The 23,204-nt window shown below is 33.9% G+C and overlaps 1 protein-coding gene across 4 annotated transcripts in view; it reads left to right on the top strand.

Annotated features, from left to right (window-relative positions):
* MON2 (MON2 homolog, regulator of endosome-to-Golgi trafficking) overlaps nt 1–23,204 on the top strand; it is a 125,458-nt gene that overhangs the window by 22,412 nt on the left and 79,842 nt on the right. For all 4 annotated transcript variants that reach the window (XM_036864944.1, XM_036864946.1, XM_036864947.1 and 1 more), the window contains 8 exons: nt 856–983; nt 1,492–1,623; nt 4,340–4,469; nt 6,348–6,445; nt 7,548–7,673; nt 11,887–12,081; nt 22,272–22,396; nt 22,782–22,918. In XM_036864944.1, the coding sequence (XP_036720839.1) occupies nt 856–983; nt 1,492–1,623; nt 4,340–4,469; nt 6,348–6,445; nt 7,548–7,673; nt 11,887–12,081; nt 22,272–22,396; nt 22,782–22,918 (1,071 nt within the window). The remainder of the gene's footprint in view (nt 1–855; nt 984–1,491; nt 1,624–4,339; nt 4,470–6,347; nt 6,446–7,547; nt 7,674–11,886; nt 12,082–22,271; nt 22,397–22,781; nt 22,919–23,204) is intronic.

Genomic DNA, 23,204 nt, shown 5'->3' on the forward strand with positions numbered 1-23,204 from the left:
ATTGACGGATGTAGTACATTTGAAAACAAATACCAAACACGTAAGTTTAAAGTTCTCTTGACTTGGAATTTTATGTTATTTATTCAAATTCCCTGAGGATGACAAACCTGTCTTGTTCATCTTTGTGTAGCCATTCAGTAAGTGTGTATTGATTGAATTTCATTTTGTAAATTTAATAATGTATAATTCAGTTTGTGCATTTTCTAATCTTTTACATTCTTGTTGCCATTTTAAAACTTCTGAAAGTATTGGCTTGGTAGAAGGAGTTATTTTAAGATTTGGAATTACAGCACGTGCATCCAATTAGTTTAAAGCAATATTTCAGTAATAAGAGGAGTAATGTTATTGTTTTTAATGAGTTTACTTCTTGAAGAAGAAATTAGAGCCAATGAATTCAAGGCATATAATAAAATTCTAGGGAGTTTCTGAATATTCATTCAGAAATGTGGTGAGGTTGATGTATATACTATTTTTAATTACTTTTCTGCTCTAGAATATGAATTCTTATTCCTGTTTTTCCTTCTGCACTATTGAAGAAATAGAGTCTTTCTCTGAGGCAGGATAGAACTTCTGAGAAATTGCCATTAAAGAGTCTATAGAAGAAGATGGAGGAGAACCAAAGGAGTGTCAGGAGAAAGGCATGGGAGAGCTGAACTTAAGGGGGAGTAGTTCAGATACAAAGTCTGTAGTATTTATGTGAAGTATTTTAACTCTAACTGCTTGATTTTTATTTTGGTATTAATTTTACATTAGTGATTTTTTATTAAGATTGTCATTACTGGTTGTAATTATGTAAAAATATTCTTATTTATGAATTATATTTAAAATTTTATTTTATATGTGTTCCAAATAAAGCATTGAAAGAGAACAGCTCAGAGGTTGTTCAGCCTTTTCTAATGGGTTGTGGAACCAAGGAACCGAAGATCACTCAGCTATGTTTAGCCGCCATTCAGAGGCTCATGTCCCATGAGGTTGTGTCTGAGGTAATGTGAAGATTTTATCTGAACTGTGCACTTACAAATCAAATCATGAGTTTTCATAAGGAGAGAATAAAACATACCTGATATTTTAATATACAACAGTGCTTGAAGGACATTGGCTTAATTTTAAAAGGTTACCAAATTGTCTCATTATTAAATGCTCAGAATAAAGAACGAAGTACATTTTGTCAAGTCATTTGTAATCTAAGAATTTGTAGTTCACTAATATAGATGAAATCTTAAGAACCAAGCATGTTTTCAATATCACTGACAGAATATTATTCATAAATTATTTTTTAAAAGGTAGGAGAGAAAATCATGACTGTTTGCTAGATTATCTGAAGTGATAATTTGTTGTTTGTTAACTTAAGTGTATTGTTTGTATCTGACCTTATGACGGTAAAATAAGGAAAAACATTTCATCACTATGAGTCTGCATCACTTTTCTTATTTAGGGACCCAAACACCTATATTTTATTTGTTGACAATAATTAAAATAATTGTTTTACAGACTGCAGCTGGAAATATAATTAACATGCTTTGGCAGCTAATGGAAAATAGTCTTGAAGAACTTAAGCTGCTTCAAACAGTTCTTGTTCTTTTAACAACCAATACAGTAGTTCATGACGAGGCACTCTCAAAGGTAGGAAGCCTGTTTTTCAAAGTTCGTAAGTGCTTTGAAACAGTATTTGTATAAGCTGACTGAAAGAGAAAAGCCTGGTGCTGTTTGAACAGCACCTTTCCTGTAGCTATTGCGATAATGCACATTGCATGTTAAAAGCCATCGGTGCTTTGTTTTTCACAGGTTAGAAGTGAAATCAGGTTAGGGTGATGAAGCAGAGCCCCTTGGATATAGCTGACAGGCTTAGTTATGAATAAGATGTGGAAAAAGAAAAGTAGCAGAAGAAAAGGAATAGAGAAAGAGGAAAAGAAAAAAAAATGTGTTTTGAGGTATCAGTGTTCTCCACAATTACCTGGGGTATTCCTGATAGCTCTCCCTTTCCCCCTTTTAAAAATAATTTCACATATATATATGTTATATAAGCCAGATAGTTTAAATCTGTCCCTTAAGTATCTGGAAGAATGTCCTTTTGGCATTGATACATTGATACTAGGTAAGGCTGCATGTATGATAGCTATTTCTCATTCCTTTCTTATTCCCACCCTCTTTAGGAACATATAACAGCTGTTCTATTATTTGTTTCACTCTTTAAAAAGTTTTTTAAAATTAAGAAATATTTCTAAAGAACAGACAGTACAGCGAGTAATATAAAAAACAGTCTTTACTTAATGGTTTACTATTTAGGGAAATTGTTGGAGTTTCAGTAATAGTTGTATTATAATTTGTATGCCTTTAAGAATGGTTGACTTGTAAAGTAGCAAAGTATACCATCACAGTATACTGTATAGAGACTATATCTCTCTTCTAGTTATTCATTTGATGCTCTTAGGATATAATGAGATTTTACTTAATTGCAAATAGCTTATTCTTTTACCCCATACCTGCTTTATAAAATATTTAATGTCTTTTTATATATATGTTTGTTCTATGTAGTTCCTCTTGGTTTCTAGCTATCAAATTATTGTTCTGATACATATATTTAAAATTTTATAAAAGGTTATCATTTGACCTACCTAAGCAATAAGAACTGATTATAGTTTTATAAATAAATATAGGATTTATTTTGGTTAATTTGGAAATATAATATTTGGGGATGAAAAATGAAGTATGAAGAAATAATATAAAATTGGGTAATAGGAAAGCTTCTCTATAACATGTACTTTTCTTTTATGTTGAAATTTTAAAAGTGTTAGTGGTATCAAAGGCTTGTTTTCTTTTAAATGTTTAATATAATTAATATGATAAGGCATAGCATTTAAAAATACCATTATTATGTTTTCTTCCAAGAATGGCTTCTTTTAAAACTGTAAAACTTCTAGAAGAACACATAGGAGAAAATTTTTGTGACCTTGGGGTAGGTAGGGACTTCTTAGGTAGGGCACAAATCCATGAACCATAAAAGAAGCCACAGAATGGGGGGAAATATTCACAAATATCTGACAAAGGACTTTTATCTAGAATTTATTAAAAACACTCTTACAACTCATTTATAAGACAACCCAATAAAAAATGGACAAATGATTTCAACAGACACTTTACAAAATAATCTATTCAACTGACTAATGAATACATGGAAAGTGCCTCAGAATCTTTAGTTATCAGGGAAAAGCAAATTAAAACCACAAGGAGATATTATTACACACCCATTAGAATAGTTAAGATTTAAAAAGACTGATCATATCAAGTGTTGTTGAGAATATGGAATAATTTTGAACTCACACATACTGCTGGCAGGAATATAAAATTGTAAAGCAACTTTGGAAAACAGTTTCTTTAAAATTTTAACTTATACTTACTATGTGATCTGTCCATTTCACTCTTAGGTGTTTACTTACCCAGGTAAATGAAAATACATGTCCTCATTGAGATTTGTGTGTGAATGTTCACAGCAGCTTTATGTACAGTAGCCAAAAACTGAAACAACCCAAGTGTCTATCAGGAGGTGAATGGATAATTAGAATGTGGTATACTCATACCATGGAATAAAAAAGTACAAATTACTGTTACAAAGAAAAACGTGGATGAATTTCACAAATATTACAAGTGAAAGAAACCAGACAGAAAAGAGCACATACTGAATGATTCTATTTGTATAGAAAATACCAGCTAATCTATAGTGATAAAAGCAGATTGATGGTTACCTGGGGCCAAGGGTGGAGGAAAAAATGGACTGCAAGAGCACAAGGAAACTTTTAGGATGGTGGAAGTGTCTTATACTTGATTGTGGCAGTAGTTCCATAGGTGAATATAACTGTCAGAACTCATAAAATTATATACTTTAAAGGGATACAGTTATTGTATATAAATTATACCTTAATAAAGTTGATTTTAAAAGAAAAAATGATTCATTTATATGCTTAGCAAGTTTATATAGTATTTCTCCAAGTGATTTAGTGATACAACAAAGTTTGAGTACTTGCTATTTGCAAAAAAAAAGTTGTTCTGGGAAAATAAAAGCACAACACATTATTATGTACATGTTAAAAGAACCAGATTGTGAAAGGAGTATTTCACATTACCTTGGTTAATCTTATGTGTCTATGTATTTACTGAGAGTTTGAATTATTTCAAAATCCTGAGCTTTTTGTAGTTTTATTATATAAAAGAGTGAGACTTTTAGTGTAGGTGATTGAAGCAGCGAAACAAATTATTTAATTTTGGGTTACATCAGATAAAATAAAGATAATAACCATGTTCCTCAATCTTATTTCACACTAAATGGAAATTGTTTTTTTAGGCAATTGTTCTCTGTTTTCGACTACACTTCACAAAAGATAATATTACAAATAATACAGCTGCTGCTACAGTGCGACAAGTTGTTACTGTTGTTTTTGAGAGGATGGTTGCTGAAGATGAACGACACAGAGGTAAAGTGAAAAAAGTTGTTTCCTTTTGACAGTGGGTGGCTCTAACATACATGCTTTTCTCTTTTATTGATTGTCAGCCATTCCCCTATGAACTTAGGCTACCTAAAAATTAGAATACTTTAAAAAGTATGTTTATTTTAACTTCATTATTATTGATAATGGCAATTCAAAAGATAAATCCCCCATAATTTTATCACCCTAAGAAGTGGACTCTATTTTCCATGTTTATTTCTAACATATTCATAATTTCATATTGAAGATGATAATTTCACATTTCACACCAGATGTTGCATTATAAGTATTTTTAGCCAAACATTACATTGTATGAATTTTTCATGTTATTTTTTTATTTTTGTAATTGAAATTTTAATGGTTGCATTATATTTTGTGGCTATTCTATAATTTAATGAACTGCTGCTTATGTTCAATAGTTTAGTATTGTTTTGAGTGTCTTCCTACATATATATTTACATCTGAATTATTTCTTTAGGGTAAAGTCCCAAGAGTGAGCTTCCCTCATGTGAATCTTTGTCTCTGCCAGTTAACATGTATTAATCAAGAATATTTATATTATGTAAAGTTTAATATTTTCATATTTTCATCAAATACTTGTAATTTTTAGCATCTTTTTCTTTGTGATTTACATTTCCTAAAAACTTAGAAACATGTCCTGTCACAGAGCTTACAGATACTATGTTTCTGTTATAATTTTTATAATTTGATAACTTTTAACATTTTTTTCATTTGTTACCCTTATTGGATGAAAAGTAAATTTTTTCCCGTGATCAGTTGAAAAGATCATAAGGTGCTACCAAGAGCAACCTCTCTGTTTTATGGAGTCAAGAAACAAAAGATTAAACTTCTTTTTCCCTTTAGATAGTTTTTTCTTTCCCCTTAAACTCTTCATATTAGCAATCTTTCATATCATTTGGTGTTTTTTTGGTAATACTGGTAAAAAACGGCAATACTAGTAAGTAATGATAATGCTGCCTACTCTAATAATTGCTTCACTTTTCCTGAAATTAACCATTGGTCAGATTTTTCACATTCAGTTTCAGACATTTAATCTGTTGGTTTATTAGAGTATTCCCACTGACTTTGGTCTCACTTTTCCTAGGGGAAATGCAGGTGGAATTCTAGCAGTTTGGAATATTAAGGAATTAAACTTAAGGGATAAAAGAGGGCAGTTCTCCAGTTTGAATGTCTTGTATATTCATAATCTCAATATAAGTTCTGGATTGGTAGTTTTGGCTGTGTGTCTCTAAAGACTAATATCTCATTTAATACTTTCTAATAAGGTAGAAAATACTTAGAACCTCTTTCTTTTCAAGTAGTCATTGAATCAACATTTATTCAAAACAGGCTGTCATAACTTACAGGGAATGATATCTTCTTAGTATTCAAAGAAATTGGGAAGCCCCATTCTAGTTGACTCTTAGCTATTCAATACCTGTGACTGACATAGTACTTGTGGCAGATCAAGCAGCTAATTCTTTTGAAGATGGAGAGATGATAGAGAAATTAACCATGTGATAAATATTTATATGTTTGATATTTAATGGTACATTCAAAGATCATGTGGATTTTAAATCCATGAAATAAAGAGACTGGAGAAAGGGGTACTGAGAAAATCAAATGTATGTGTAAAGATACTAAGTTTATTAAAATGAATGTAAGATAGTGAAGAGTGATTTTTATGGCATTTTGTATAAAAATGGGATTCCCAATTTTTCTTTCCATTTTGGAGGCATGGTTCTGAAGTTATTAAGTTTATAATTCTATAAATAAGTATTTATTTTAAACATACCTTTTAGACAGTATATATGATTTATTAAAGGTCATTATGAACTCCTAAAACCCCTCTAATTTTGATTGCAGATGTTGTAGAACAACCAGTACTAGTCCAAGGAAATAGTAACAGAAGATCTGTCAGTACCCTCAAACCTTGTGCTAAAGATGCATATATGCTTTTCCAGGTATTTCAGTTGATAAGAATAATTTTTATTATACAATATAGTTTTGTATGAATTTTTGATTTTGGAATTTTGTATCTGATTCAGTTTTTTAAGCGTCATTTTTTTTTAATTGTCCAATTTTAAAGTGTCAAAAGAGGTACAGGTTTCCCCCACTATCTGACAGTAGCATATTTCTGTGAAACCTTTCATAAGCCAAAATGGCCTAAAGTGAAAAAGCAATTACCTTAGTACACAATTACCTAACGAATGCACAAAATAGATCGAGATAAAGCACAGATGCTCACACAGTTCAAAGCTATGGCAGCTTGATGCTGAGATGCTGAGTGTGGTTCCCGGGGAAAGAGCTTGGCGGTACCACTCACGCTGCCTGGGGTGTGTGCTGCCTCTACTATGGGCTCGCGGCAAAGCAAGTGCTGACACGATTTTCACTTTTGCCTTTTTTTTTTTCCTGAAAAAGTGAAAATCCTCTTCAGATTTCTTCTGGTTAGAGAAAACAGGTGCTAACTTAGGTTTTCTGTAAAAGCTAAGTGGTAAAGCGAACTTTTGAAAAGCCCGTGATACCTGTATTTAAAAAAATTCGAAAACATTAAAGAGCATCTATAGCTAATTAACACGATAAAATGTTATGTTTCACTTTAAGGAAATAAAATGAATTAAACCCTGAACTAGATATATTAGGGATGACTAGTCATATAAAATACTTCCTTTAATAGGAAAATTAAAGTACTAAACTTCTGTTCTACCTAATATAATTTGATATGCAAATACCTGATTTTTACATTACTTGTCATGAATAAAATAAGATTAACCTGCACTGAAAATTTTATTAATTTTGATTAAAAGGTTAAGTGGTTTTTCATTAAAACCATGTTAGAATAACCATTTATCTGTGCAGTCTATATATTTAGTTTACTTATATAATCAACTATACAATTAATCAAAATTTGAATTACCAGTACTTAGTTTCTAAGGAGTAAAACCTATTATTTAAGAAGAGATACTTTAAAAAAAATTTTATGAACTATAAAATGAAAGGACATTTCATTCCAGCATGTGAAATATTTTATTTATTTTTTATTCATTGTTTGATTTATTTTCCCAGGACCTTTGTCAGTTGGTTAATGCTGATGCCCCTTACTGGCTAGTAGGCATGACAGAAATGACCCGAACATTTGGCCTCGAATTACTTGAGTCAGTCTTGAATGATTTTCCACAAGTCTTTTTACAAGTAAGCCATTTGTAGTATCTTGCAACAAAATTAATCTTTAATTTTTTCACAGATATTTTTCAAGAGAGTTAACGTATTTTTCCCCCACATTAAAAGATGCAAAAAATTATAACCTCAGACTTTAGACATATAATAATTTGCTGATATCTTAACTTTTGTTGTGCCCAAGCAGTTTGAAATTTTAACATTAGAAGGAATTCCTAGAGTGTCTAGTCAAGCATTTCCCAATCTAAGGGTGTACAGAGGAATGTGGTACGTGAGCTATTTTTATAATATTTAAAAGCCTTAAAAAATTGTTACTAATTTTTTTACTTGTTTATATGCTGCTTTGTGCTTTAACATAATTTAAATGGAAAAAAGAAGTCGTCAGTGCTTAATAAATTTAATGTGCTATACAGAATATTTCAAAACAGAAGGTTAATAGGGGAAAAAGTGAGAAAGAATTCAAACTTTTCATTTTATTTGTAAGAAGCTAAAGTCCAAAAGTGATTCAGTGATTTACATGGGGTTCTTTAGTTATTAGCAGATCTTGAACAAAAATTTAGAACTTTTAACAACTACTCTAGCTCCTTTCCCTACCATGCTGCCCCTCCCTAAGTCATCTATTTTATCCTTGCTCTTACCTACAAAATGTGTGAATCAAGTGCAAAAAAAGTAGAAGGTCCTTTAGCCCAAGAGTTGGGACTGAAACTTTTACTACATGGTTCATAATTTTTGGTCCATGTTAGACAACTGTTCAGTGCTTTCAATGATAATGAACAATATTAACTGATGATTCCCTTTCTTGTATTAGTATAGGATAAGTTTAGATACAACTCGACTAATCATCTTGTATAAACTGATAGTTGTAACAGCTACCACTTTGGACTGCCTACTCCATGCTATGACTTTGCTAAATTCCTTATATATCATACTCTCTTTAAGCTGCACAAACGCCTGAGAAGTACCAATTATTCCTACTTTACACAGGAGGAAGCTAAGACTTTAAGAGGGTTAAATAGTTTGTCTAAGGTTTCATAGTTTGTAAGTGCCCTCACCCTTTAGCCACACTGTCATTCTTGTTGTTCCTAAATGACCCAGGTGGACTCCTGCTCCTAGGCCTTTGTACTTCCTGCTTCCTGAACCCGGAATGCTTTTCTCCCATATGGCTTGTTCTCTCACTCTTTTGAGGTCTTTACTCAATGGTCAACCTACCAGATAAACCTTCCCCACCACTGTGTAAAATGGCAGCTTTTTTTCATGGCAGCACCCTTGTCTTTCTTACTCCTTGTTATTTTTCTTTATATCACTTATTTCCTCCTGACATATGTATTTGTACATTAGTTGATCTTCTCACTTCCCCTACAGGAAAGTAAGCTCTATGAGGCAGGGACTTAGTTCACTGTTGTATAGGTGCCTATAGCGGTGCCTGGCATATGACAGGTGTTCAATAAATATTTAAATGAATGAGTGAATGAATTTGTAAATGAATTTGAATTTGACGAGATCGGGCGCATTCAGGGTGGTATGGCCATAGACAATGAATTTGAATTTGAAATGTCTATAGTTTGGATTATGTTTTTTAATTTTGTAGGAAAAGATTTGAAAAAATGTTTCCAGATTTATTGTGCCCATAATAAATCTATTCTACTTTATTCTTCCTGCTATAATGCAGAGGAAAAAAAAGAATTATTCTGTGTAAGATCCTAAAATTTATACCTACAAAGTTTTCTTCAAGAGAGAAATATTTGCTTTCATTCACTCATTATTCACTCATCCAAAGTTTACCAATCCCTTACAATATGCTAGTTCATGTGTTCAGTGCCAAGGATACAGAATTTAAGTAAGACAGGTAAAATTCCTGCCCTTATGGCACTTACCAATCTAATTGGAAGAAAAACATTAACTGAATGATAAGCCATGATGAGTGCTGTGAGGGAAAAGTATAAAAAGTGCTATGGAAATGAGTAACATAGGTACCAAACCTGGTGGAGAGTTGGTGATGAATGAAGGCTATGAAGCTTTCCCCTGAAAGATAAAGAGTAGTTAGTTGGGGGAAATAGGTAGTATAGGAAAAGAATATTCCAGAGCAGTGACTCTAAGAAAGGATCTCTCTTCTCTTTTAGAAAATAAGCTCTATAAGGGCAGGGACAAAATCGAACTTAACCTTGAATTCCTTTACCTAGCACAGTGCTCGGTACATATTAAAGAGTCAGCAAGTAAATGCTGAATAAATCATTGAAATGTGAGGACAAAAAGCAGTCTTTTACCTTCTTCAAAATAAAATCAGTGAGTTATAGGACTAATTATACTTTATTAGTCAAAGATGACTTTTGGCCTTCTGGCTTGAGCAGTGTGTTGCTTGCTACTAAGGTGGATTACTCTATGGGCAGAACTTCTGCTGGAAAGGATAGTTTATTCAGTTTTGAACTTACTCATTTTGAGATACCTGAGTGTACACAAAATGGCAGCTTAATTTATGCATCGTGAGCTCAGAAGTAAGGTTTTGGGTTAAAGTTATAAATTTAAACTTCACTGGCATATAGTTGCTAATTGAAGATATGGGAGTGAATGAGATCACCTATGGCAATAACATATGGAAGTGAGGACCTGATATTCTGGAGCTCTGAGGAACCTCACTGTTAAATGGTTGGGCACGAGAGGATGAGCATACAAAAGAGACTAAGAACATGGGGGCCAGAAATGTAGGAATGCATCTGAGAGACTGCGGCATAATAAAAGACAAAAGCAGAGAAAACTTCAAGATGAACCAAGTAATCAGTTATGTCAGGTGCTTCAAAGAAATTTGGTAAGACTGAAAGAGCAGTGTTTGCTTTGTCCACAGAGATCATGAGTATAATGAGAATAGTTTCAGTGGAGATGGAGTGGTTGATGGGGGTTGTGGAGGAAACCCAGTTGCAGTTAGTTGAATAGTGAGGGGGAAAAGTGAATAGATAAAACTTTTCAGAGTTGTCTGTAATATTTATGAATTAACCAGTACCTAAGGTTATTTAATAAAGTATGAAAACGGACAACTATGCTTTTCATTTTGTGAAACTACTGTAGATTTGAGAGTAGAATTTCAAATCACTTAACTCTTAAGATCCCATTTTTTGGGGGGAAGAATTAAAAGTACGTTAAAATGGATATAAAAGACTAGAAGGATATATATATTTGGAGTCAACAATGATGACTGACTAACTTATCTCTGGGAGGTGAGATGAAGCAAAGCTTTTATTTTTATCTTTTTACTTATCTGTGTTTTCTTTCTTTTTTTTTTCTCTAGTGAAGCTGATTTTTTTCCTTGAATGAACCTGATTTAAAAAAAAAAATACATTTTACAAATTTTGTGATTCTGAACAAATAAACTGCTCTATGCCTTATTTTTCCTTTTTTTTTGGTAAGATTAAAGGATTAGATTGGTAGATTTTTCTTATTGTTTCTTTGTTTGCGGCTTCAATGAAATTGAGATGCTTAAAACAACCGAATAATATATATTTGAGGTTAGACATTAAATGTAGACTGGACCTTGTATTGTCAGTATAATGGGACTACTTTTGGCTAATATAGTCAAAGCATTAATAGGTTAAGGGAGCTTTTCTGCATAATATGCCATGATTATAAGTAAAATTTAAGAATTCTTTGCAAGATTCCCAGACTTTAAAATAATTATGTTTGTTTGTCATTGTGTTTTTATCAGCTCATTGTGTTCTGTTCAAGCAATCTAAGTAGAACAAAATATTAATTAGTAAATCTTCTATGCATGAATAGAATTATCTTTGCAAAATAAAATCTGAATTATATAATTTATTATACTTTATTAATCAGATTTTTTGTCAGCTGCCTATTTGAATGCTTTATCTGTTTGAATTTGTGTAATCTGTTTTCTTTCTTTTGTTCTTTATGTTTTTAATTGCTAGTGTCCTACTAAAATTAAAATTCCTAGTAATAAACATCATTTTAATTCCAAAATTATTAAATGTTCCTTTTTAATTTAGATTCTTTTTAAAACTTCTTGAAATATTGTTTGATCTTATATTCTCAAAGAACAATACTAATTTCAGAATTGTGTGTAAAACGGTAAAATAATAAACTGTATAAACTTATAATAAAGCTAAATTATTCATACTGATTATTAAAGATTATTATTAACTGTGAGACTGTTTTATAAGCATTAAGTACAAACTAAGTTAATTCTTTTTTTTTCTTTTTTTTTTTTAATCTTTGCAAATAGCATCAGGAATTTAGTTTCCTCCTCAAAGAAAGGGTATGTCCTCTTGTGATAAAGCTCTTTTCTCCAAATATAAAGTTCAGACAAGGTTCCGGCACTTCATCTTCTCCAGCACCAGTTGAAAAACCATATTTTCCTATCTGCATGCGTTTGCTGAGAGTAGTATCTGTTCTGATTAAGCAATTTTACAGTCTTTTGGTAAGTGCTAATTCTCATATGTGTTTGTGTGTGTAATTGCATGAAGTCTCTTCTGAGAAGATGATGTATTTAGCTTTTTCACTTCAGTTAAGCAAACTTTTTTTTTTTGAATACCTATAGGTACTCTCTTAGGTACTCAAAAGTTCATTCTTCCCTTTCTTATGTTTATGTGGCATTTTTAATGTATGTCAGGAAGAGTCATGGCCTGTTATCAGATTTGGTGAATTCTAGCATTAGAAATCAATTTTTACTTTCAGTCTAATATTATATCTATTTTGCATAAATTTTTGGATGCAGGATATGTTGTGATATTCCAGATCATAATACTTTCAATGTAATGATTGACTCTTAAATATTTTTCAGAGAAAATGGTATATGATGGTATGTTTCTTTTTAATTTTATGTTGTCAAATTCAGCATTTTACCTTAATTTTAATTAACAAAAGTAATTGGTTATAGATCATCTATGAAAAGTCAATATGCTAAATGTTAGCGATAACCAACAACATAACAAACTATTAGACCGTATAGGTAGTTTATACTAAATTCTATGGAGACCATTTTAAAAAAAAGGTTTTTTCCATATTTATGTTATACTTGTCATAGATGTTCTTTTCATATTCCAAGTCCATTTATGTAAAATGCATTTAGAAATAGTCTTTATAAGCACTGTAGTTATAATTATTTCTGGCCACATGAGGTATATCTGTAATATATTTAATACATTGTTTGGCAATACTGTAGGAGATCAAGTCATTTCAGAATGTGTTGCTAAAAATGAAATTAGAACACTCCCTAACACCATACACAAAAATAAACTCCAAATGGATTAAAGACCTAAATGTAAGACCTGATACTATAAAGCTCTTAGAGGAAAACATAGGAAGAACACTCTTTGATGTAAATCACAGCAAGATCTTTTTTGACCCACCTCCTAGAGTAATGAAAATAAAAACAAAAATAAACAAATGGGACCTAATGAAACTTAAAAGCTTTTGCACAGCAAAGGAAACTATAAACAAGACGAAAAGACAACCTCAGAATGGGAGAAAATATTTGCAAACAAATCAACGGACAAAGGATTAATCTCCAAAATATATAAACAGCTCATGCAGCTCAATATTAAAAAAACAAACAACCCAATCCAGAAATGGGCAGAAGACCTAAATAGGCATTTCACCAAAGAAGACATACAGATGGCCAAGAGGCACAGGAAAAGCTGCTCAACATCACTAATTATTAGAGAAGTGCAAATCAAGACTACAACGAGGTATTACCTCACACCGGTTAGAATGGGCATCATCAGAAAATCTACAGACAACAAATGCTGGAGAGGGTGTGGAGAAAAGGGAACCCTCTTGCACTGTTGGTGGGAATGTAAATTGATACAGCCACTATGGAGAACAGTATGGAGGTTCCTTAAAAAATCTAAAAACAGAATTACCATATGACCCAGCAGTCCCACTACTGGGCATATACCCAGAGAAGACCATAATTCAAAAAGACACGTGCACCCCAGTGTTCATTGCAGCACTATTTACAGTAGCCAGGTCATGGAAGCAACCTAAATGCCCATCGACAGGCGAATGGATAAAGAAGTTGCGGTACATATATACAATGGAATATTACTCAGCCATAAAAAGGAACAAAATTGGGTCATTTGTTGAGACGTGGATGGACCTAGAGACTGTCATACGAGTGAAGTAAGTCAGAAAGAGAAAAACAAATATCGTATATTAACGCACGTATGTGGAATCTAGAAAAATGGTACAGATGAACCAGTTTGCAAGGCAGAGATGGAGACACAGATGTAGAGAACAAATGTATGGAGAACAAGGGGGGAAAGCGAGGAGGGGTGTGATGGTGGTGGGATGAATTCAGAGATTGGGTTTGATGTATATACACTAATATGTATAAAATAGATAACTAATAAGAACCTGCTATATAAGAAAAACAAAGTTAAATTTTAAAAAAAGTGTTGCTATTTAGGGAACTGTAAACTATCAGGGCTTGGTGCCAAGGGTTTAAGAGTCTTTTAAAGTTCTTCTTTTTTAAGAAAGGTAGATTAGTTTCTCTAAAGATGGAAAGCTTTTACCCATCAGCTGTTATATTTTCTGTATTGTGTTTATTTATAGTCTGTTTCTATCCACAAAGAAACTTTTAAAAAAATGTACAGCAGAGTGACAAGATGATAGAATAGGAAGCTCCAGGCACTCTACCCCTCATGGAGACACCAACTTAACAATATACAGAACAGATTGCCCTTGTGAGATCTTTAGAAACCAGCTTAGAAATTACAGCGCCCCAGGCAAGTCCAAGGCCAAGAAAAGGTTCATTAGAGCGGATAGGAAAACCCATTGCACTTACCCGCTGTACCTCATCCCACTCCTGGCACAGCACAACATGGTATGATCAAGGGAAATTCCCAATTTATGGCTTCTCCTTCAGGTGGAAAAGAAGGGTGAAATATGCAACCAATATCCTGACTTTTGGGGGTACTGCCCAAGGGACTGATTTTTGTCTCACCTGACTCTTGGACACTTACAAGAAAGACAGAAACATACTTAGATGCCTGGGGGCCTGCTGAGATCAAAGTCAAGCTCTGTGGCTTGCCACAGCACCAGGGAGATTATAGTAACACAGACAGACACCAGGGGAAGCACCAGTACCTTGACTTGACACAGCACCACAGACTGCCGTACTACATACAGACACCAGGGGGAGCTCCTGAGTAGAAATCGGCAAACCTCTTTACCTGGGAAATTACACACATAAGCCCAGAGAGGACACATTGACAGAAAAGGTTTGAGATGACCCCAAAATCTCTAGCTGGGCTGATTGATAAAGATCTTTCCCTGTACAAAGCCAGTCCATAAAGACTAAAAGAGTTAGCTGTTTTTTCAAATGCCCAAATTTCAACAGAAAATAAGAAGACATACAAATAAACAGGAAAACATGGCCTAACCAAAGGAGCAAAATAAACCTCCAGAAACTGTCCCTAAAGAAATGGAGATAAGTGAGTTACCCAACAAAGAATTCAAAATAACCATTACAAAGATGCTCAGAGAGCTAAAAGAGAACACAGACAACTAGTCAGGAAAATGGTATATGAACAAAATGAGAATATCAACAAAGAGAAACTATAAAAAAGAAACAAACAAATTCTGAAGCTGAAGAATACAGTAACTGAATTGAAAAAATTCACTAGAGGAAATAGCAGACTGGATCAAGCAGAAGGAAGAATCAGCAAAGTTGAAGACAGGTATTTGAAATTATCCAGTCAGAGGAGCAAAAAAAGAAAAAAGAATGAAGAGACCCTATGGGACACCTCAAGTAGACCAGTATACGCATGTCTAGGAAAAGCGCACTGTGTTTTACTTTCACACTCACAATACCTCTGTAACCAAACGTGGATATTTTTCCCACACTGACCAGTTCTCTGACAGCCAGGTGTCTTACATTTTGATTAAATTCTGACATCTACCAGAGTTAGCACAGGCCCCATAGGTTAAGGGATCAGTCTGCGAGACTGTCCCCTGTTTTAGATGCCAGTCCCAAGTAGTGGATCCCCAGGTTACCAACAACTTCTGTCTAACTTGGCTACAAATTGGAGGTTCCCATGACCCCTTCTTGGGGTTCAATAACTTGATAAAGTGGCTCACAGAACCCAGGAAAACATTTTACTTACTTTTGCCAATTTATTAGAAAGGATATTTTAAAGGATACCAATGAACAGGCAGATGAGGAGATACATAGGATGAATTCTGGAAGGGTCCTGAGAGCAGGAGCTTCTGTCCCTGTGAAGCTGGGGTATGCCACCCTTCTGTCATGTAAATGTGTTCACTAACCTGGATGTTCCCCAAACTCCATATTTTGGCGATTTTTAGGGAGGTTTCATCATGTAGGCATGATTGATTATTAACTCAATTTCCACCCCTCTTCCCACTCCAGAGAATGGAGGGTGGGGCTGAAAGTACCAAGCTTCTAATCATGGTTTGCTCTTTCTGGTAACTAACCCCTATCCCAGAGTCCATTGAGAGTTGCCTCATTAGAACAAAAGATACTCCTGTTACCTAGGAAATTCCAAGGGATTTAGGAGCACTGTGTCAGAAGCTCCTATCATTCAGGAAATTACAAGGGTTTTAGGAGTTGTGTGTCAGGAACCGGGGTCAGAAGTCAATTCTTAGAACAAAAGATGCTCCTAGCCACCCCTATTTACAAGGGTTTTAGGAGCTCTCCTAACCTCAGGGGTGGAGACCAACATATATATTTCTTATTATTTCACAATGCATTATGGGAGTCTTAGATGAGGAGGGAAAGGGGCAGAGAGCCTATTTGAAGAAGTAATGGCTGAAACTTCCCAAATTTGAAGAAGGAAGTGGACATACAAATTCATGAAGCTCAAAGAATTCCAACTGGGATTAATTCAAGAGACCTAAACCGAGACACATTATAATCAAGCTGTCAAAAGTCACAGACAAAATATCTTTAAAGCAGAAAAAGAAAAGTGACTCTTCATGTGCAAGGGAGCTTTCATAAGATTTTCAGCAGACTTCTCAGCAGAAACCTTGCCAGCCAGAAGGGAATGGGGTGATATATTCAAAGTACTGAAAGGAAAAACTGTCAATCAAGAATACTAATCAAAACTTTCCTTCAAAACGAAGGAGAAATGAAGTCTTTCCCAGGTGAACAAAAACAGTTTATTACCTGTGACTAGGCCGAATATATATATCACGTCACTATTTATTCCCTAAATATTATCAGAGTTGTCTTCGGAGGGCTTCTCTCTTTTCCCTCTCTAAAATACATGTTTAACTAGTTAAATTAACATAAGACTATAGAAAGAGAAGACATTTCTCCTTTTCCTTTTCGTATCCGCTAATCAGAAAAGGAGAACCCAGTCTTTTTTCTGTTCTCCACAATAATACAGCATGCTTACATCTTCACCACGACAAATGCAGAATTCACATTTTGTTTCTGTTCCCAAATCAAGAATTACCAACTTAATTATCTTTTATTTTTATAAAACTTGGTGCTGAATTGTATCCCTTCAAAATTTATATGTTGAAGCCCTAACCCCGCCCCCCCCCCAACTGTGACAGTACTTGGAGATGAGATCTTTGGGAGATAATTAGGTTAGACGAGGTCATGAAGGTAGGGCCCCCATGATAGAATTAGTGACCTTATACAAAGAGATACTGGAGAGCGTGCTCTCTCTCTCTGTCTAACATGTGAGGACACAGTAGTAAGCCAGCCACCTGCAAGCCAGAAAAAGAGCTCTCACCAGAACCCAACCATGCTGCCACCCCGATCTCAGACTTCCAGCCTCTAGAACTGTGAGAAATAAATTTCTGTTATCTAAGCCACCCAGTCTATGGTATTTTGTTATGGCAGCTCAAGCAGACTAAGGCATTTGGTTTCTGTTCACCACTTGTTATCTAGCTGTTCATCCAGTGACTTTTTCAGAGCTACAGAAATCTTATTCTTTAGTAATTTCAGTTTTAGATGAAATTGCTGTTATTGAGTGCATATATTCTGGATACTAACAAGTACTTTACATTCATTCATTTAGACTTTACTACAACCCTATAAAGCAGGCCTTTGTATTTCTATTTTACAGCTGAAAAAATGAGGTTCAGGATATTTATGTAGTTTGCCTGAGATCATACAGTTTATAAGCTGCAGAGCTAGATGTTAAGTAATTCTTTTACACCCCCAAAACCCACACTCTTAACCCCACTGCATTTTATTCTTCACTGTTTTCTTAGTTCTCATTTCTTCCTCTCGCCAAGGCTGCCAGTGCCAAGTTTCCTGTACTGCTCCTCTACCATTCTCTGTATTTTGATCTTAGTCTCCTCGATTTGGGGGGACAGAATGGGGAGAGATAAAAGCACAACCAGCTACAGTAAAGATTGAATGTTGCTGTTTGAAGGAAGAGAAAAGCCTGCTTCTATTCTTCACTTATCAATTGGGCGTGATGACCAGCTGGTAAAACTTCCCTTCATAACAAGGCAGCTCTAGGACTGTGCTGCAAAGATGAATTCTTCAGATATGACATTAATTCCTCAGTGTTATAATTTGTTACATGGAGACCTGACTCATTAGTATGGAACAGTTCAGACATTCTAGTTTCTCCAAGGGCAAAAGTTAGAAGTGTGGTTGTTGTGGGGTGAGATACGTGATTGATGTGGAATGCATCTCTCTTATTTCTCCTGTGTTTTCTATATTTAAACCTGGAAATGATACATCTTAAAGGACATACTAGAGTAGTAATTCTTATACTTTTTGGTTGTAGGACCCCTTTATACTCTTTAAAAATATTGAGGAGCTTTCATTTATGTGGATTATTTCTAACATTATTTACTGTACTAAAAATTAAGTCTGAGATGATACTAAAACTCATTACATGTTAACAGAAAAATTTATTTTCGTGAAAGATACCTATATTTTCCAAAGGAAAAAAAACATTGTTTTATATTTTTTGCAAATTTCTTTAATGTCTGGCTTAATAGCAGATAGCTGGATTCTCGTACCTGCTTCTATTTTCATTATTTTGTGATATGTTGTTTTGGTCAAAGCATATGAAGAAAATCTGTCCTCACAATGATATATAGTTGGAAAAGGCAGAATTATTTTAATGGCATTTTCAGGTAATAGTATATATTCTTCTTTGATCTTATACCAAACTGAACCAGTGACTATTTCTTAAAGGTGTGGAGTATGAAACCATGGTAATGACATTTTTATACTCTGTTACGTTAAAATTCATTGATTCATCTGATGCTTCAATTGTATCCTTTACCCATGCGTCATTTATTATGGTTGAGCAAATGTTCCAAATGTTAATACTTTATACAGTACCAAAAATCACACGTGTTAATATCAGCAACCATTTATCAGAAGAGTCTTTTGTTTTTAAAAAGCTGTCAAGGTCACAACAGCATAAGTTTTCCAAAATTCTAATTTTTGTTTGAAAGCTTGAATCTTATCATTGACAATAAATACTGTCCATTGTTTCCCCAAAAGTGACAGGCTTACTTGGTTAATTTTTGAGAAAATATCTGCAATATACCCAAGTCTAAATAGTCATAGTTTGCCATACACTCTTTTAGTTAAAATGGTTCTCATAGGAGAAAAAAAGTGATTAGGTCAGTTCCCAGCTGTGCCTTTCCTTCAGACAACCATTGTACTTTGATACACAGCAAAAGTACTTCATGTGTACTTCCTGTTTTGTCACACAGAAAATCACAAAGACATGCACGTATGGGTCAGATTTAATAAAATCAATAATTGTAGTTTATTTGTTATTTGTTATTTTATTTTTGTTCATTGTGATTGTGGTCCTTAGGTGAAATAGACCCTTTATTTTTCTTAACTGTGTGTGATGGTGAAGAATACAATGACACTAGTACAGTTCGGTGCTACTGCCTTGATCTTGCTAAAGCACCAGCTGTTTTACCCACCACTGTTTTGAGTCATCAGTACAAATGTCAATACATTAAAAATGGCAAGTAATATCTTAGTCTTATTACGAAAATAGTGTGATGTTACAGATGTAATGAAATGGTCTGAGGGACCACACACTTTGGGAACCACTGCACTGGAGAATCAGTGTTCTTCCCCAGTATTCACCAGCTTATCTCTTATTCTATCAAGTAGCTCAGGGCAGAGAAAATAACTAATCTTCTGTTAATATATAGAGAGTGATTAGAAGAAATTAGAATGCTCCAGTCATTCAGGTACAGATATAATATAGGTAGTACACTATATTCTTTCCACGTTCTGTCATCTGAGCTAGGTGCTCTTCTGCTCTCTGATACACTTAGGCTCCATGCCCAGATGTCTTTTTTAGGAACATATCTTTAAGGAGTTTACTAAACTTAGTTGTAAGTGGCAAGCATATCTCTTTTCTGCCTTTGACTTACTGCTTTTAAAAAGGAATGAATGGGCTAAATTGGCTTGTGCAACTTAATTTTCCACGTCTTTACATATATTTCTCTCACAAAGGATCTTATCACTAACAAATCCACTAGCTCTAAGGTTGTTAGCACTAAACAGCTCCTGAGAAATAGACTCCTGCATTTAAATATTCTACAAGACTTTCTTCATTGTCTCCTAAGCAAACAGTTATCTTATGTACATGATACCTTATCAGACATCTATGTGGTATTTCGATGAAAATTTCCACCAGGATGGCTTTGATTCATCTTAAACATCAGTTGTCTCTTGACTATTATTTGGTACCAAAGGACTATAGGAATTCAGAAACATTCATCACCCTTCATGTTAGTATAATGGTGTTCACGGAGTACTTTTGTGCCACAAGAGTTGGACTTGGACCATAGATACCTGTTTCATATGAGTGCAGCCTCTTGGGGGAAAGGCTTAACTTAGATTCACAATAGGCACCTTCCATTGATAGATACCCTTGAGGACAATTCATTGTCCTCAGCCACTAGTTCTCTGATCAGAGTTTCACACTTGGCAAGGAGGGAAGAAGCAAGAGCAAAGCTCCAGACCTCAGGAGAGAGGCTCTCTCTTTTACCCAAATCACAAGATTTTAGTGGCTGTAGTGTAAAATTGAGTGATTGTTTGATTTGTACTGTAGTCACTTTTTCATAGGAGAGGAAATGAAAGGAAACTCTTCAAGGCAAGTTTTATAACATTAATAATTCCTTTGGCTGTGATGTACTTGATGTTTCTGAGAGCCTTTATTTTCTGCCTTGAAAACCTAACCAGTGAGCTTTAATTCTGTCACCATTTTAAATTCTACTTTTACTCTAAAGCAGATAGTACACATTTTGAAGGACCTACTCATGTTAAAACTCTTCAGTAGATAAAACTGTTGCCCAGTGAGTGAGTCACTAGCATGATTCTCTCCTTTTCAGTTCTTTACAAAAAGGGGTAATTTTATTTAGAAAAAATAGTAAGCACTGTGCATTTGCATGTCACTTTGTCATGTTTAGGGGATTTTTTTACCCTTATATTTTTCTCATTTGAGGTCTCAGGAAGGTGCAGGTACTTTTATCCTTTATTTATAAGAAGTTACCTAGCTTGTTGTCATCTACAAAGTTGGTGGGTAAAGAAGCTGAACCATGTGATTTCTGATCTAGTGCTTTTCAACCATATCAAGTTTAGGACAGTGACAAAGCTCTGCCTTATGACTTACCCAGTCATAGCAGTCTAAGGATGAAATTGTTTTTAGTTATCCCTCCTACTTTATCCTCATAATTATGTCCTATTTTTAAGCATCTACCTAAAAGGCATTAGAAAATACCAACTGCTAAGACTTTGGGCTAAAATCCTGAGGGCTCCTCTATTCTCGCAATTCCTTGCCTCGCATTATGCTCACTCATTTTGGAGCACCCCCAGCTAAAACGTCCAGTAACCTGCTGTCCTTGGTGTGGAAGTATGATTTAGTTTGGCCTAGTGATCACAATGTCAGGTTAATTCTTACCTCCCAGAGGTCCTGCTGTGTCCTCAACAAATACGTAACAGAAACAACCTTTGAATAAACTGGTTACTTTTCGTTTGTTCATTCGTTCAGTTATCAGACATTTAATGAATAATGTCAAGAATATGCTTTAAATGTTGTTATTTATTTATAAAGAGCTTGCAAAGGAGATGGTTTATATTAATACCAAAGGTAATAACTAATAGTTAATAATGCAAAACTGTGTACCAAGCCTTGTTCTGAATACTTTATATATCTTAACACCTGTCAACTGCTACAGGTTCCTTCTTGTTTTCCTACTAGAAAATATATGCTAAACATTCTTTGGCTTATTGCCTCTTTGTTTCTTAAGCAGCATAAGAACATATGGAAAAAGTGTTGTGATATTAATGAAGGGTACATGAGTGTACATGATACATGCTGCCTTCCAGGAATGAGGATGGCATGATGGTGCATAGTGCTTTCTAAAGAATAGGTATAAAAGATGAACCATGTTAGAAGATCATTAGTGTGAGTTTTTGATGCTATATTTAGAGAGACACTGATTATTTTTACTGCTATCTTTTCCATATATAACTACTTTTCCCTTCTTTTCTTTTTCTCTGCTCCCCATTATGGATCATAATTTATTTAAAATTAAAAGATTTTATTGGTTTGTCCATAGGAGTAAGAATAAGAATATAATTTATAATTCTTAGATTTAAAGAAATATTATTAAAAATGTTGTATTTTTTAGGTAACTGAATGTGAAATATTTCTGTCACTTCTGGTGAAATTTCTGGATGCAGATAAACCACAGTGGCTACGAGCTGTTGCAGTGGAATCAATACACAGACTCTGTGTGCAGCCTCAGCTATTGAGGTAAAACCTCAGCAATATTTTGTTAAATGGATAGGTTAATATTTATGCTAGCAGGAAGAGCTTAAATATTTATTTCAAATAATAATGATTTCTAAACAAACAAAATTGTGTATTGTATGTATATGGAGGGGTGTAGGTGTGGGCAAAAAGTGTGGTTAGGGGTTGCCATCAATTGAATTTACTGAGTTAATATGGCCAAGATAATTTTTTTAGAACACTGACCTCATTCTGAGCCTTTGTCCAGAGTTAGTAAAATCACTCAGGTGTGATGAAGAAATTTTAAGTATAGCATTGAGACTGATTTATCAACATTACTTGCTATTAAAAAAAGTTAAAAATTTTTAATCAAATATTTTCTCCAGAAACATTTAAAATTATTTTACAGGTCATTTTGTCAGTCCTATGATATGAAACAGCATTCTACCAAGGTTTTTCGTGATATTGTGAATGCACTGGGATCTTTTATCCAGTCCTTGTTTCTTGTCCCTCCTACTGGAAATCCTGCTACGACAAACCAAGCTGGTAAAGGCTTAGTCATATTTTGGTTTTTATATTCTGCCATAATTTACAATATTCAGTATTCTGAGAGGATATTTATAGAAATCCTGTGACTAGAGAAATTGAGGTTACCTAAATATATATTTATTTTATAATATTTTATTATATTTCTTTATAATATTTTATGTTGTATATATAAATATAAAGATTTACACTTAAAGAATAATTTGATCTCACTGAGGTAACTATGTTTATTTCTTTCCAGAATATATTTTCTTCTCTGATATACTTTCAGTTCCTCTCATCACAT

This window comes from Balaenoptera musculus, chromosome 10, assembly GCF_009873245.2.
Source record: "Balaenoptera musculus isolate JJ_BM4_2016_0621 chromosome 10, mBalMus1.pri.v3, whole genome shotgun sequence".
Lineage (NCBI taxonomy): Eukaryota > Metazoa > Chordata > Mammalia > Artiodactyla > Balaenopteridae > Balaenoptera > Balaenoptera musculus.